At 38.4% G+C, this 17,709-nt stretch overlaps 1 protein-coding gene across 6 annotated transcripts in view; it reads left to right on the top strand.

Moving 5' to 3' along the window:
* HIVEP1 (HIVEP zinc finger 1) overlaps positions 1-16,357 on the top strand; it is a 147,665-nt gene extending 131,308 nt beyond the window's left edge. For all 6 annotated transcript variants that reach the window (XM_019630798.1, XM_019630800.1, XM_019630796.1 and 3 more), the window contains 2 exons: positions 12,293-12,795; positions 14,628-16,357. In XM_019630798.1, coding sequence (XP_019486343.1) covers positions 12,293-12,795; positions 14,628-15,800 — 1,676 coding nt within the window. In that variant the 3' untranslated portion in view covers positions 15,801-16,357. The remainder of the gene's footprint in view (positions 1-12,292; positions 12,796-14,627) is intronic.
* Positions 16,358-17,709: the final 1,352 nt, after the last annotated feature.

Genomic DNA, 17,709 nt, shown 5'->3' with positions numbered 1-17,709 from the left:
ACACATAATCATTGTCAAGAAATAGCACCTCTGAGCTTTTAATTCATTCAACAAAATTTATTAAATGCTCACTAAAGGCCAGCGAGTATTGCTACAAAGTATCCCATCCTAATATTTATTTTACAAACATCATTACCATTTGGTAATGTCTTGGTCAGTTGATGACTTTTGAGAAACGTTCAGGTCTTTTTATGCTATTTATAATTAGTTATTACTTTATGTTTGCCATGTTTTATTTGTTTTCACCAAAGTTGTACTCCAGATTTATTCCTGTTTAATTTAAGTAGTAGTTCTTTTCCTGGCATTATCTTCAATCTTTGCTTTTTTGAAGGAACCTAAACCCATCCCCTGCTGTGCCAACCACGTGATACCCAGAATGTCATTGATATGCATACTGTGCATATTTGCATATTCCCTGCCTGACAAAGAGTGCTTGGTCAATGTGCAAATGGTGTGATGAAGGACCAAAGACCCAAAAGACCTTCCATCTTTTTAATTCTTTTACTAACTACCTTTAGCAACAGCGGGCTGTATGGCTACCTCCTTTTTCCTTTAGCAAATGAATTCTCATTCTGATTTTCAAAAGAATGAAATTTAGAGATGTTGGGAAACATTTATTGTGAACTAAGCAGAGGGAATTAAAATTTGGACACTTAGCATTTAAAAGAAGTTTCCATTTAGTTTAAAACTAGCAACTCAAGCTATGATTATAGTATGTGCTCATGAAATCCCTCCAGCCCAGCTGCCTGTGCCTTGTATTCTTGCCATGCAAAATTATCTAGTGTCAGGATTTTGTCCCTCGGTGGTTGGGGTATTAGCAAATATTTCTCCCAACTTTTGTGTCAAAAATCATGCCGCCAGCTATTTGCTTCTCATGCCTTGATCTGAAGAATGTTTTTGTCAACAGAATGCTGGACTTCTATGCTAGGAATGTTAATATGTGCCCTCAGCTGCCAAACTGAGAGAAAGATTCAGTATGGCAGGGTGTAACTAGAAACATTATTCTTGTTAGAGTTGAAGTATTTAAAATAATGTGTGTAAGATGATGTTAGATCACAGGATTTAAAACCTGTATCACGCTGACCCTGAAAAATAGTTTAAGTGATTTTTATAAAAAATGCTAACAAAACCTTTCTCAGTAAAGCCTGTAGAGTGTATTTTAATCACTGAGATTTTTATAGAAAACTATATTATTCCTTTTAAGAAAAGTTTTCATGCACAATATGAAACAATAATAGGCCTTAGGATGTATATTTAAAATAAAGTATTAATATCCTTAAGGATTGACACAGATGTGATAGTCTTGTGGTTTATTTCCTAAAGTTAACAAATGGTAAACTCTGGCACCTTATGGTCTTAATGATGTTTTCATCTTAAAAAACAACAACAACAACAAAAAAACGTTACTGCAGAAATTGCATGATTTAAAAAAATGCTTCCCCAGGTTGCTGTTGTTTGTCTGGATTTCAAAGTAATGTTTCTAAACATACGAGCAAAACAAAAACAGACAAACTACAACAACAAAAGAATGTTGCTGGGCTGGGGCGCGTGCTGCTGAGCCCTTTTGGAGCCTGTCTGTGAGGGTTTGCTCGGTGCTGCTGTGGAGCCGGTTCTTCCAGTAGGTGTCGCTGTCTGGCAGTGATGCGAGGGCAGCTCGGAGTTCGTCCGGCTGCTCTCAGAAAGCTGCTTTTGGAATACACCCTTGGGAAGTTGTTTGACCTGTTTATCAGAACATTTCCTTTTGAAAAACAGTATTGCTGTATTGCATACCTCTTTTTTTTCCATCATGAACTTAAATTCACAGAAACTAGAGAAATTGATTTTACACTTATGTAAAATTATGCTGAGTATTGGAAAATATTATTTATAATGAGTAGGGGATGTGTCTAGGGTTTCGTAAATTAGATAGGATTTTTAAGGGCCATTTATTAAGCAAGTGTATAGGTTCCTTAATGTCTCTTCTAGAGTGCCTGGGGAATTCCTAGGGGTGAGTCACAGCTTTACCTTTCTGGAATGTCACAGTCTGTAGTGTACAAGCCAAGGAAAGAACAATCGTAATGTAATTGTGAAAAGCCAGTGTATCTTAATGACAAGACTCCTAAGTGTATAAAAACCTAGTTCCAAAGCCTGGCTTTGATGCCTTCCAGCCCTATGTAAGTTTCTTTATTTCCTTGTGTAAGATGAGTTTGATTTCAGCTCCAACTTTTTCTGTAAATGACCTGATTGTAAATATTCTAGGCTTTGTGGGACTTATGACCTGTCACAAGCACTAACGTTGTGGTTGTGGTGCGAAAGTGGCCATAGGGCACATGTAAGCGCATGAGCCGGGCCGTGTTCCGGGCAAATCACTGACGAGAACAGGCCACACTTGTCCAGCGGTGGAGTTGCCACCTCATGATGTAACAGGCACTCAGAGGTATGCACTGCAGTACACTGTAGCAATTACTACGGTAAACAGCATGCAGTAGCAAAATTAACAGTAGCATGAAGTCATAAATGTAAGTTTTTGGATCAGTTATCAAGCCTGTTTCCTCATCTTCACTGGATTGTAATCATAAACAAGTCAATTTCCTGTTCTGGATCTTCTGTCAGCACAGCTTCTGACTCCGTAGTGCTAGTCTTTGGGGCAGGGGAGAGGTTAAGGGGAGAGCAAAGTAATAGGAAAGAACTTTTATTAGTGTAAACCCAAAGAGCAGGGTTGTCTGGGCTTTGTTTTGGTGCTATGGATATTTAAAAGGATTCCATTGTATCATGTTCATTTACACTTTCCATTTTATCTTCTTTTCTGTCACCCCAGAATATTAACCCTGCTTAACAAATATGTAATGGTCCAAAATTCATTTGCAGGTTTCCAAGCTTTAACAGTGGTCTTGCCTTTCAGGAGTTTCCAGACTTAATGCATGCAGAGAGAAAACTATTATACTCTATTATCTTAGTGAAGGAAAATTATAGAAAGGAATCCAGCCCTTCTGAAGCCCTCTCCAGCCTGTAGGCATAGGGTTCTGTCCGGGGAAAAAAGAAAGTCCAGGGAAGCCTCCCTATATGTCTTCCCACCCATCATGCTACCACCCTGAAATTTGGTATGATCAAGGCAAAGTCAGATTAAAATGAAGCCAAGTAGTTTTACTCCCTTCTTCATTAAAAAACACATGGTGTTCTTTAAAGTCTCATAAATTACACACACTGAAAATTTATACACACACACAAAGTAGAACCTCCAATAACATCGTTATAACGTTGATGAGATGGCATAGGAACTTAACTCTTGTTTATATCAATTAGCCTGTGGTGAAATTGGTTTTGTTATAAGTCATTTTGCTTAAAGTCATAGAGCCTATCAACATATATAATAGAAAATTTAAAAGATTTATAATATAACCATTCTTAAATGTCTCTAGTTACTAGTTAAATATACAGTTATCCAGTGAATTTCTTATGAAATTGAAAAGGTTCAGTTATTAGTTTTCATTCTTCTTGGGGATTGAATTTTATATGTTCTATTCATAATCAAATAATTATATGAAGCTTTTAATGTCTGTATCTATAAACATTCAACTCATGCATGTTTATAAGCTAGCTTATTGACTATAATTCATTGTTGACCTTTCAGATCATTCTACAGTTATATTTTTAAAATATGACACATGAATGTGGAATGTTTAGCACAGACTGAGGAGACAGGCAAACCTGGGTTTGAATCTTGGCTCTTGACACTTGTAAGCTATGGGCTCAACACTTTATTTTAATGAACTGCATTTTTCATTTCTTTAACTCATTGTGTGAGAAAAAGTCAGGTTCTTAATTAGTGTCTGTTTTCTTTATGATCAAATAGTATTGGTGTGTATGTAGTACTAAACCAGGTTCTCCTAGAGTCTAGATAGGGAGAAGTGGAGCAGAGCCATTTAGTCATCATACACACCGTTGAATGAGAAATGCAAAAATAGGTACAAGATACAAGTTACATTTATATAGGCCTAGGGTATATTTAGGAGAAATTTCCTCTGCTTTTAAATTAAGCAATGGAAGTGTTGGAACGGGTTGTAAGAATTAATAGTTTTCTATCAAACCATATGAAAGAAGCTCTCTTCTCAGAAAGAAAACTCCTGATGCATGTAAGCACGGCAGGGAGGGAGACCCTGAATGAGACCGCATCGTGGTGTGAGGAGGGTAACATATAGACCCTGGAACATTGGCAAATAGTTTTGTGTTTTTTTGTGCTATTTTTAAAAAGATTATTTTAGTCTTACAGAAAGTTACAAAGCTAGTATAGAGAATTCCTGTGTGTGCTTCACCCAGCTTCCTCTTACGTTAGCGTCTTACATAACCATAGCACATTTGTCAACCCAAGAAATTAACCTCAACTCAATATTACTAACTAAAGTACAGAATTTACTTCGATTTCACCATTTTTTCCAGGATCCCACATTGCACTTAGCTGGCACGGTTCCTTAGACTCCTCCAGTGTGTTCCTCAGTCTTTCTTGGCTTTCATGACCTTGACACTTTTAGAGAGTACTGATCAGTTACTTTGTAGAATGTTTCTCAATTTGGGAAACATTCATGATTGGACTGAGGTTGTGTGTCATTGGGAAAGTATTATAGGGTGAGGTGCTTTCCTTAGCACATCATATCTGGGGTACGTTATGTCAGTATATATTATAGGTCATGTTCACCTTCATTACTTGGCTAAGGTAATGGCTACCAGGACTCTATACTGTAAATTTATTGTTGCCTTTATAAAAACCATTTGATGGAGATACTCTGAGACTGTGCCGATATCCTGTTTATACATTGATAGATCTTGCCTGTGGTAAGTATTACTGTGGTGTTCTGGAATGTTTCTGTAAGGAAAACTTACCGTCTCTCCATTCGTGTATTCATCCATTTATTTATGTCAGTATGGACTCAAGGATGTGTATTTTATCCTTTGGGTTATAATCCAGTACTGTTGTTATTTGTGGTGTAGCTCAAGTTCTTGGCCATCGAGAGTTCTTTGAGGTCTATTCCTGTGCCCTTTCCACATGGCCCCATCTTTTTTTTTTTAAGCTGCCATATATAAATGAAATCATGAGTTCATACTGACAGTTCCAATTCCAGTTCAGCAACATAATGTTTATTCTAGTCTTCTCCATTCTCTTCTTTTTCTTTCACCTACAATAAAAAAAAACTGATTCTCATCTACAATATGTGGACATACTTGTTCAACTCTAGTATACCAATAGACTACTTTCAGAAATCCTAACCCGCCTGTGAAAAACCGATTTACATTTACAGTAGTGTGTGTGTGTAGTTGTTTTTTGTCTTTAGCCTTCACAGTAGTATATCTAGTCAAGGGACCTAGGTCAGGACCTTTCTTCCCGTCCCGTTCAGTGTGGCTACGTGTTTCATTTGTCCTTCAGTTAGTCATCTGTCTCAGCTTGCATTTCACTTTAGATTTCCCCCCACATCCTCATTGATTATGTTTTTATTACATACAGTAAAATTCACTTTGTGGTGTATAGTTTTGTGGGTTTTAACAAATGCATAAAATTGTGTGTCCACTCCCACAGTTGCATACAGAGCAGTTCCTTCACCCCCCAAAATTCTCCATGCCACTCCTTTATAGAAAATTGCTTTCCCACCCAACAACCCCTGACAACCACTGGTCTCTTTTTCGCCCTATAGTTTTGCATCTTCCAGAATGTCATATGAAAGGAATCATACAATAAGTAGCTTTTGGGTATCTGGCTTCTTTCACTTAGCAAAATGCATGTAAGATTCATCCATGTCGTTGTGCGTCAGCAGCTCACTTCCTTCCTACTGCTGAGTAGCAGTCCATTGTGTCGATGTGCCGGAGTGTTATCCACTGACCAGTTGAAAGACATCTGGGTTACTTCCAGTTTTCAGCAATTATGAGTAAAGTTGCTATAAACATTCATGTACAGGTGTTTTTATGTGAATGTAAGTTTCCGTTTCTCCAGGGTTGGATACTAGGGGTGAAGTCTCTGGGTTATATGGTTGATGTACATTTAGTTTTATAAGAAATTGTCAAAACTGTTTTCCAACATGGCCATATAGTTTTGCACTCCTGTCAGTAATATATTGAGAATCCAGTTGTTCTGCAACCTCACCAGCACATTTTTAAGAAAATATTCCAACATGTGTATAGTGGTACTTCATTGTGGTTTTAATGTTCATTTCCCTCATGATTGATGAGGTTGAGCTTCTTTTCACGTGCTGTTGGCCTTCCACGTGGCTTCTTTAGTGATGTGTCTATTCAGAAATTTTGCCCGTTTTTTAAAGCGGGTTGTTTGTTTTCTTAGTGTTGAATTTTGACAACTTTTTATATATTTTGGATATAATCCCTTTGTCAGAAATATGATTTGCAGGTGTTTTCTCCCAGTCTGTGGCTTGTCTCACTCTCTTTTGCAGCGTCTTCCTCAGAGCAAAAAATAATTTAATATTAATAAATCCCAGTTAATCAATTTTTGTTGTATCGATTGTACTTTTGGTGTCATATTAAGAAGTCTTTAACTCAAGTCACAGATTTATACAGTTTTTTTGACAAGTAGTATAGTTTTATATATTACATTTAGGTCTATACTCTATTTCGAGTTATATTAGCTGTCAGGTACATATCAATGTTTATTGTTTTGGTATGTGGCTGTCCATTTGTTTCTTCACCATTTGCTGGAAAGATTATTCTTTTTTCATGGAATTGCCTTTGTCAAAATTTATCTCATTATGTCTGTGTGGTATTTTTATCTCTGAACTCTGTCTTCTGATCTATTGCTCTTGTATGTCTATACTTTTGTCAATACCATACTGTCTCCTTTTTCAAAATTGTTTTGGCAGTCTCATTTTTTTCCTTTTCCATAGAAATTTTAGAATCACATTGTCAATACCTACAAAATGCTTGTGAGTTTTTTTTAATTGTATCTGTTACATTAAATTGGGAAGAAATGCTATCTAAATAATATTGTGACTTCCAATCCATGAATATGGTATATCTTTTTGATTTCTTTAAACAGTGTTTTATAATTTTCAACATACAGATCCTGTACATTGTAAATTTATACCAAAATATTTCATTGGTTTGGTTCTATTATATAGTATTGTACTTGTAATTTTGAATTTCACTTGTCTGTTGTTAGGGCATAGAGTTTTTCATAGATTTTCTTACTATCCTTTTAATGTTTTAAGGCCTGTAGTGATATATTCCCTTTTTCTTGTCTAATGTTAGTAATTATATCCTTTTTTCCTTGGCCAGTATTACTAGAGGCTTATCAGTTTTATTGATTGTGTTTCAAAGATCCAGCTTCTGGTTTCATTAACTTCATTTTTCTTTTGTCAACTTTATTATTTCTATTTTAACCTTTATTTTTTCCTTCCTTTGCTTTGGGTTTATTTAGGTTTGTTTTTTTTTTCTAATTTCTAAAAGTGAGAACTTAGATTATTTATTTGAGACTTCTTATTTTCTAATAAAAGCATTTAATACAATAAATTTTTCACTAACCACTGCTTTAGCTGCATTCCACAAATTTTGAATGTTATATTTTAATTTTCATCTAGTTCAAAACGTTTCTATCTTTTCTTTGAGATGTTCTTTGACCCATGGATTATTTAGAAATGTGTTATTTAATTCTAAAATATTTGGGAATTTTTCACATATCTCCTAATTATTGATTACTAGATTCTGTTTTCATCCAAAAACATACTCAATATGATCTCCATTCATTTAAATACATTAATGTTTGTTTTGTAGCTCAGAATATGTTATTTATTGGTAAATGTTCCATGTACACATATAAGGAACGTGTATTCTGCTGTTGGTAGGTGACACATTCTATAAATGCCAGTTAGGTCTAGTTGTTTGATAGTGTTTTCTAGGTTTTCTGTTTTTTCACTGATTTTCTAAATATTTACTTCATCAGCTACTGAGAGTGGAGTGTTGAAATCTTCAACTGTATTTATGGATTTATTAATATTACTTTTTTTCAGCTTTAGCCTTATCTTTGTTGAGCTCTGATTAGTTGCTAAACAACTGGGATTGTTACATGTACAGAGAGTTAATCCCGTTCATTAGGTAATGTTCCTGTTTATCCTTGATAATATTCCTTGTTCTAAAGTCTACTTTGTCTGATAGTAGTATAGAATTTTTGAGGGGGCTTTATTTTAGTTAATTACTTAAGGTATATCTTTCTCCAAACTTTACTTTCAACCTATTTATGTCTTTATGTATAAAATGTATTTCTTGTATGCAGTATATACCTGGGACTTACTTTTTTTTAACCAGTCTGGTAATCTTTGTCTTTCAATTCATGTATTAGACCATTGCTTTTAATGTTCATGTAGTTGAATTAGAACCTACCATCTTACTAGCTGTTTTCTATTTGTTTCATTTTTTTGTCTTCCTTTTTTTATGCCTTAATTGAGCATTTTTATGATTCTCTTTTACCTCCTCTACTGACTTATCATTTCTACCTTAAAAAAAATTAGTTGTCTACCTTCAACTAATGTTACATTGCGTTACATGTAGTGTAAAGACTTGATAACAATATAGTCACAGTTCTTTCCATTCTTTGTGCTATTGGTGTCCTGTCTTTTACATATATATGTACGCTATACATACACAGTACATTGTTACTGTTTTTATGTAAACATTGTTATCTTTTAGAGTAAGCACTTCAAACTTGAAAAGAAATACTTTTACCTTCATTTGTTCTATTTCTGATGTTCTTCGTTTTGTGTAGATCCAGGTTCCCATCTGCTACCATATTCTCTCTGCCTAAAGAGATTTCTGTAACATTTATTGTCAAATAGGTCTAATGGCAGTGAATCCCCTGTTTTTGTTTTTCTAAGAAAGTCTTGTATTTCCCTTCATCTTTGAAGATTATTTTCAACGGGGTTAGGATTTAGAGTTTGACAGTTTTCTTGTCATTGTTACTGTGTTTTTCACTTACAGCATTTCATTTCATCATTATTTGTAGTTTCCATATCTCAGCTGAAATTCCCATTTGATAGTATATGTTGTCCACCTTTCCCCATTAGAGCTTTTAACATATTAACCATAATTATTTTAAATTCTCTGACAGTTGTAACATCTGTGTCATATTGACTGGTTCTGGCTGCCTTTCCCGAGTATGCTTTTTTCCTTGTTGTTTTGTATGCCTTGTAATTTATGTTGAAAGCTGGTCATCTTGTACAAGACAGTGCAGACTAATGTAAATAGCTGTTATGCCTGGTAATGGGCATACCTTTCCTTCTGCTAGGCCTTTAGTGGGGGAGTTTTCCTACTTAGAGTTGTACTGGGTTTGAGAGATTTGTTGCTGTGGCTACCCTTAGTGCACCAGAGGCTTCAGTTCCTGTGGCGATATCTTGCGTTTGGTGTGGAGAATGGATAAGGAGAGCAGTGCCTATTCAGTTCTAGTTTTAGGTCTTTGCTTTGCAGAGTGCTTCACAGGGTCACTCTACACATTCTGGTTCTTCTGTCTCCCTCCCAGCAGTATTCTGCTGTTAGCAGTCATTTAAAGCTCTTTAGCTTGGCATTAGGGGCTGAGGAGGAGATCACTGTTCTGACCCAGCCTCAGTCTCCTACATGCACCATGTTCTTGGGTGTCTGGGCTGTGGCCCTCTCCTTCTTCTACCCCTCCTTCTGCTGTCGTGGTGGACTCAGCTGGGAGCCTGTCCCTCCTCAAGGAGTAGAACTGTGTTGTTTCTCATGTTCACTCCCTTTCCACACTGCAGTGAGTTTTCACCTGTGTCCTGACAGCAGCCATTCTTGTCCTTCCTTCACAAGGTTTTTCTTCCATAGTGATGAGAGGAGAGGTGGATTCAGGTGGAATTCCTTGCCCTTCCTCTGTGGCTACTGGTCCTCTTCCCCCAGTTCTGGACCACAGTGGACACTTAGTTCTCCTGTTTGAGCGCATGGTGGGTCCATAGCATAGAGCCTGAAGAGAGGGTAGCCCAAGAGGATGCACACAGTCTTTGCAGCCCACACGTGGCTCGAACCAGTCTGTCAGTTGTTGAGCTGACTTCCATTGACCATTGTCCTCTTGCATCTACCCCTGATGATGCCAGCCTGTGTCTTCTCTCTTTTTTTTTTTTTTTTTAAAGATTTTTATTGGTTGGGGGGATGGGAACAGTGCTGGGGAATTGGGGGAAGGGGAACGGACAAGTTGCTGTCGTTTTGTTCTTCAGTCTAGTTGTGGAGGACGTTGCTTCACTGGCCCAAGTTGGCACCATCATTGCGCTCTTCCAGGGTGAGGCAGATCAGTCGCCGGCTTCTGGACGGCCGCTCACTGCGGCTGCTGGCCGCTCACGCTGGCTGCTGGCTACACACGGTAGCCCATGGCAACCCACTGCCACAGGGGCTGCAGCCCACGCCGTCGCCGGCGACTCACGGCAGCCCAGCTCCAGGTTGAGCTGTTGTTCAGCATCTTAGCTGTAGAGGGCAGTGTCACTGGCCCTCATATGTGGGATCCGAACCGGGGACCTCTGGCATCCCAAGCGAGTTCTTAACCATTGCGCCACTCGGCCGGCCCCTGTGTCTTCTCTCTTTACAGACAGACAGATACTGTCTGTGCTTACAGTTTGGGCTATTTGATTATCTGAGAACTGAGCTTTATGGTGGGTTTGGGAAAAGTTGTAAATCTAGTTAGGCCTGCTTTTTAAAAACAGAAGTAATAGTTTTTAAGGGAAAGCAAGTTCTACCCTGGTTAGATTTTGCAGTAGGGTTGGCTTTTAATGAAATTAGTTTCTTCTCCATGACCTGTTATCCCAGTCCTCTAATTTCCTCTGTTTTGTTTTTTTCACTTTCCACTTTAAAAGAAAAAGTGTCTCTAAAAATATATCTGAGTTGGCACTGATGTGGCAAATTCAAAACAAATTGGGAATGACGCTCTATTTCAGAATTTCAGTATCACAGTATAGGAGAGGTATCTTTGAGGCAGGAGTCAGGACATTTCCCCAGAAATCGCCCATTGTATCTCCAGCAAGGGTACCTGGTAGGACTTAGTAAATTGGTATTATTTTATTTATTATTTTACAACAAAATAGTACAACCCTTAAAGCAAAAAGTTTATGAAATTGCATATTAAAGGAATCTAAATGCATATTTTTCTCTTTGACTGTTTTAATTATAAAAGTAACACATGCTTGAGATAAACAACATAAAAGTTCTAGTCTGTTCTGTCCTAGAAATAATTACCTTGGAATGTTTTGGTGATGATCCTTCAAGACCTTTCTCTAAGAACTTATCTTTGTAATACAGAAAAAGTAGTGCAGTATGTTAATACACAGACCATTTGGGAAAGCCAGGAAATGTACCAATTGCCTGTTTTTCTATTTACATTTTTTTTTCCTCTTCAAAAATGTATGTGTAAATGCAGAATGTATCATAGCTAAGTTGAACATGGTCTCATATCTTCTTCATTGAGAAAGTATTGGGGTAGGTGTTCTGTATTTCTTTCCCATTAAATTTATTTTAAGTTTATTACTGTTTCTAAGGGAAACAACCTCTAATATTGCAATAATTTGAATACATAAGGTTATGAACTTAGAGTTTTGAGGCTGTTCCCTGGACCATCTTGAATATCCTTTGTTAACTCAATCTCACATGACATGAGGCTGATATGAATGACTTTTAGTTAATGTTCCCCTTCCTGTGAGAAGTCAGTTGAATCATCATAGAAAAAAGAAATGATGGGAAAATTTAACACCTCTCTAAGTAAAAATAAAGTAGAAGGAGGCTTACATATTAGAGCATGTTACTACTCAGGGTACAGTGGAAACTTGTCTAAAATACTATTCAAGTAGTAAGGAAAACAATTTTGCTTATAAATTTGAAATGCCATCAGGTTTTTTTAATTGTTCAATAAGGGGGAAATACAAAGAAATAGATACTGAAAAAGAACTCAGGGAAAGAATTGTATTGAACTCTTACGTTTTTAAATATAGTTCAGTCTTCTTTGGAGGATTTTACTAGCATGCTATTTGAGGTCTTTATTTCTGATTGTATTTACACATCGCTCTCTGCCTATCTCCTCTTTCAAGGCTTAGTTCACATTCTGCATCCTCAGCGCAGCAGGCCTGGCCCCGCCGCTCTAATAGTGCGTGCCTCACTGCCCTGGTCCTGCTGGACTGACTTGCTCTTCCCCATGTCATTCCCCTCAACTAAAGTGTAGGCCGTTTGTGGGTTAAGTCCTCTTCTTTTATATTTCTCACAGTATTGCCAAGCTCATAAAAAAATAAACGATTGCATTTGTCCAGTTGCAAAACATTCCATAACACACCTTCTTGGTTGTTTCTATTAGATGAAAAACAGAGATTCAGTTCTGAGCGGTCTGGCTACGATCTTGAAGAGTCTGATGGTGCAGATGAGGACGATAATGAAAATGATGATGATGACGAAGACAGTCAGGCTGAATCGGTCCTGTCAGCAGCTCCCTCCGTCACAGCCAGCCCCCAGCATCTGCCGTCCCGAAGCAGCCTGCAGGACTCCACGAGTGCTGACGAGGACAGCAGGATCACCGACTGCTTTTCTGGGCTTCACACGGACCCAATGGACATTCTGCCTAGAGCGCTGCCCACCAAGATGACCGTGCTTAGCACGGTGCAGTCAGACTACGGCAGGAAAACAGAGCTGCCAGTGAGGACCAGGCAACATGCTGCAAAAGACGAAGATGAAACAGCTGCTCCTGCAGACACTTCCAGACTGCCTGAAGCTGCCCCCATATCTCCATGTCATCACATGTGTGTGGACTACCCTGAATCAGAAGAGATTCTGAGCTCTGCGGCTGGAAGGGCTTTAACACAGGTAAATGGGTTGTTGTTTTCCTGTTACATATGAGGAGCCTAATGGCTTAAGAAAATAATGCACTTAAATTATTCATTCACGGCTAAACCAGTTTGTTTAAGCCTTTTTTGTTTTGTTTTATTTAAGGGCAAAGATATCGATGTCCTTTCGATCCTTGTTACATATTTTAATCAGAGTTCATGTTTTGTATTATAAATCTCTGAAAGAACCAAACAGGTCTTTTAAAATATACTTGTTTATTATCACTTGTTTTTTTAGTATCTAAAATAAAAAAAATACGTATATGCCTATTGAGAACATGAATCTTGGCATACTTATTATTCCATGGCTACTCCGAGTTGTTTTTCCACAGGCATTGATATGATGGATTTACACTAGGTTATTCAAACATTTTGCACTTTGTCCTGTTGGCAAAACAGCTACTAGTTTCTATGGCAAAGTTAATGTGACCCAAAAAATGTATCAAGTAGTTCACTTTGCTTGAATGATCAAATTGCTGTGGCACTTGAGAAGCTTCCTGCCCAAGAGCTCAGAGGCAAACACAGGCCTCTGGAAAGTCACCCTAAGGGGACTTTGGATGACTCCCTGCTTTTATATCTGGTGGCTGGTGAGACTGTTTAATTCTGTGAGGAATACATTTTCTCTCATTGACAGTTCTCTGACCTCTAGTATGTATTGCCAGTTGCACTAGGATTTATTTCTAAATGTGGCAGATGTTGGTTTACTAGGTAACACTGGAGAGAAAAAGACTATGAAAGTTTGGAAGGCTGGATTTCTGTAGACCCTAAATTAACATACTTAAATTACATTAATATTTATATTTAAATGAAATTAGCATGTAAATTAATGTAGCTCTATAATATAGATATTATCTAGAAAAAGCCAATATTTAGATGATAATCTTGGGTGACAGAAAGGATAGTCAAGATTTATCCCTATTAATGACATTTCATTCCTTTCATATTGGTCACCTGTGCTCTAAGCTTCCCTGTTCCAAAATCTCTCATATACCTGCCAGTGCCTGGAAACCTGGTTTTCAGTAGACGTTCCGTAAACTTATGAATGAAAGGCCATACAAATGAACAATTACAGGCCTTTTTATTAATGACACTCTTTATTTCATAAAGGAATAGTTCTCCAGTTAATTTTTCCTCGAATTGATACTTGTGGCTAACTAATATCTCAATTTCTTACTAACTCTTAGTGTCTAAAATAGGGTGGAGCTAGTGGTGCCACAACAGCAGCAACAGCAAAAGCTGGAGATAATTATGACCACCTCTCAGGGTTAATTTTAGTATAAGTGAGGTGATATCCAGGAAATTTTAAAAATGCAAAGTACTATACAAAATGTGTTGTTATTTGTACAAGAAAATAATGGAAGAGATTAAAGGTGCAATAGTTTTTTTCCATTGGAAATTTAAACTTTGTTGAATCAAAATAGAATTTATTTATTTATTTTTTAAGATTTTATTGGGGAATTGGGGAAGGGGAACAGCCAAGTTGTTGTCCTTCAATCTTAGTTGTAGAGGGTGCAGCTAGCTCAGCTCCCAAGTCCAGTCACTATTCGGCCTCCAGTCGGCAGCTCAGCTCAGGTGCAACTCACTGGCCCATGTGGGAATTGAACCTGCGACCTGTTGCTCAGAGCTCGCGCTCTTAACCAACTGAGCCACTCAGCCAGCCCCTCAAAATAGAATTTTTAGCAAGCTTTTCATTTTCCCAAATACAAATATATGTACTTTCACCTCACTAGGAAGATTGGATTTTATGCTAGCATTTTAGCTCAGTGACTAAGAGCTCTGCTCTGAAAGGTTTCCTCTCTCTTTTCTTGCTAGAACACAGCCTCTGTAAGACTGCCTCCTGCTGCAGCTGAGCACAGCCCTCCGACAGCAGCAGGGATTCCTGCAGTGGCCTCACCTCAGCCTGACACTCAAGGAGAGAAGCAGCAAGTCACTCTCCCACCAACTCCGGGCCTTCCCTCTCACCAGACTCATTTGTTTAGCCACCTCCCTTTGCATTCCCAACAGCAATCAAGGACCCCTTATAATATGGTTCCAGTCGGGGGAATCCACGTGGTGCCTGGTGGCCTCACGTATTCTACGTTTGTCCCCATTCAAGCTGGGCCAATGCAACTTACGATTCCTGCTGTCAATGTAATTCACAGAACTGTGGGCACTCCTGGGGACACGAACACAGAAGTTTCTGGCACTACAAATCCCGCTGGAGTGGCTGAATTAAGCAGCGTAGTGCCATGTATTCCCATTGGCCAAATCCGTGTTCCAGGCCTGCAGAACCTTAGTACCCCGGGCTTGCAGTCACTTCCGTCGCTGAGCATGGAGACCGTCAATATTTTGGGCCTCGCCAATACAAACATTGCCCCACAAGTTCACCCACCGGGGCTGGCTCTCAATGCTGTGGGGCTGCAAGTTTTGACCGCAAAGCCTTCGTCACAGAGCAGCCCCGCCCCGCAGGCACACGTCCCTGGCCTCCAGATCTTGAACATCGCATTGCCTACTTTAATTCCCTCAGTTAGTCAAGTCACCATGGATGCACAGGGAGCTCCTGAAACACCAGCTTCCCAAAGCAGAGCCCGCGAGGCACACCCCAGGCCGACCTCTGTGGCCAGTGCAATTCAGAGCAGCAGGACCGCGTCTCCTCAGGGCTCACCTCAAGTCCAGCGGGAACATGTAAACAAAGTGCTAGAGCCACCTGCCCCTGCAAGAGATCACGCAAGGCTCGATGGCCCTAGTCAGATGGACACAGGGAAGGCTGCCTCAGTCAATCACGAGAAGCCCACACATGAACTCCCTTCGATCCAGGGCAAACTAGCGTCTGTGTCAGAGCCTCTGCTCAAGGTGCAGCCTCCAGCTTTCCCAGAGCCATCCAGCCAGCGGACTCTCTCTCCAGACAGGCCCAGGCCCACGGCCCCGCCTCGGAGGCAGGCTGCTGCCCAGTTCAGCGACGTGAGTAGTGACGACGACGAGGACAGGCTGGTGATAGCAACCTAGTGGCTTTTTGGGAGATTTTTGGTTTGTTTTCTTTCTTTTTTTTATATAACACTTAAAGGTTTCTTTGAAAACCCTCCTTCCTTTAAAGCACATTTTTCTGACATAAACTCATGACTAATCTTTGTGCAATCATGAAATTTTGACCAATAATTGTTGTTTTGTGTCAGCTCCAGCCATTTTTGTACATGTTGTATAGACAATTGTGCCTTTTAGGAGTTTTATGTTTAGAGACTGTACAGATTGTTGAATATCTATATACATAAAATATATATATTATATATATATATATGAAAACCAGATAGTTATTTGTGTTTAGTAACAAAAACCTGTCAAATAAATCAACTGATTAAATTATATGTTGCACTGTTAAGTATAAATTTTTATGGCTGTGGGGCAGAGTTTCTGTGTACAAATTAGTATGTAAACTCCATATTTATTGTATTCATATTAGTCTTTGAAAATGGGTCTGTCCTTCTTGTGTAAGACAGTAACTTTACACTTCAGACAGATTTTCTGTGTTATGAAATGTTTCAGTAAAATATTGATTACTGACTTTACCATTGCCTTAGTTGTGCCTTCTTTATATCACTAGCGATCAGTCACCTGCATTCAGGAGGCAGCCCTAGGTCACACCCTTTGCATACTCACCCCCACCCCTAGTTTTGAGAAAGGGGCCTTAGCAGTGTTACTACCAGGAGAAACGCACCAAAATCCACAAAGCTAAGAGATGTATTGTTCTTATTTGTGATGAGTAATTCTGAAACTGATAACTTAAAAGAAATGTCAGTATTTAAGAATACTTTCTATAAGTATTTATAGCATACAGTCTGAAATGGGCAAAGTTCCTAAATGTAGGTATGATGATTTCTGGTAAAATAAGTTACAAAACTTCAAGATTACTAAAATGACTCTTTAGAAATGATTCCTTCCTGTCTTGGGAGGCTGAACTGTCCTTACTCATTCAGAAAAATGGGGTGGGGAACCCACAATTACTGCCGCAGTGATGAGCATTATTGCCTAAGCATTACATATGCTAGATTTGTGAGAAAATGTTTTAAGATTGGAATTTGAACATTTAGCACATCACTAGGGCAAAGTAGTCACATTTTTAAAAGCCTGCTTCATGAAGGTTTCACGTATATGAAGTTCGTGATACAACAGAGCATGAGGGAAGTATTCCTAGGAGTTTGGAGATTGCTGCTAGCCAGCGCCGCCTTCATGTCTGTGACTTGGGGAGAGATGCCATGCCATCTTGCCATCTTGGCCTGCATATCTTAACCTAAATGATTATCTCCGAATGTGCCCCGGCACCAGCAGGCTCTAATGGACCTCGAAGCTTTCAGTGCATGCTTCAGTTTACATTTACACTTTCCCACAGATTAAGTAACCAAAATTCTAAAAAACAATAAAACTGCACTTCATATTCCAAGATAGATTTGAAAAGAATTCTGGAAACTTCTATTATAGGAATTGCATTGCACTATCAATACAGTTATTGAAACTGAGGTCCATTATCTTAAATTTCTCAAAATCAGTAGGTTTAAGCTTTGTGTCATCACTTTGTATTATATGTTTATGGCCTAAAATTTTAAAACCCCATAGTAAGCATATCCTTATTCCATAATCATATTTTAAGTACATATGACTTTTAATTCAAAAGCAATGCTCAGAAATTCAGCATTGAGGGTTTTTTAGTTTGTGTAGGTAGAATTTTCTTAATTTGAAGAATTCGTACATTTAACTGGATACTGAATGTTGTGGTATGTTCAAATGCTCTCTTAAAAATTTCGTAATGCTGTAATATACCTTAAGCTTATACGCTTCACTTTTCAAGATTCATTACAATATGCATACATATACCTTTAGTAATACTTTAATGCTTTAATGTGGCTTTCAAATATTTTGCTAG

The sequence above is a fragment of the Hipposideros armiger genome, unplaced genomic scaffold, assembly GCF_001890085.2.
Source record: "Hipposideros armiger isolate ML-2016 unplaced genomic scaffold, ASM189008v1 scaffold_946, whole genome shotgun sequence".
Lineage (NCBI taxonomy): Eukaryota > Metazoa > Chordata > Mammalia > Chiroptera > Hipposideridae > Hipposideros > Hipposideros armiger.
The sequence above is the reverse complement of the archived record's forward strand: the minus strand, read 5'-3'. Positions and strand labels throughout refer to the sequence as shown.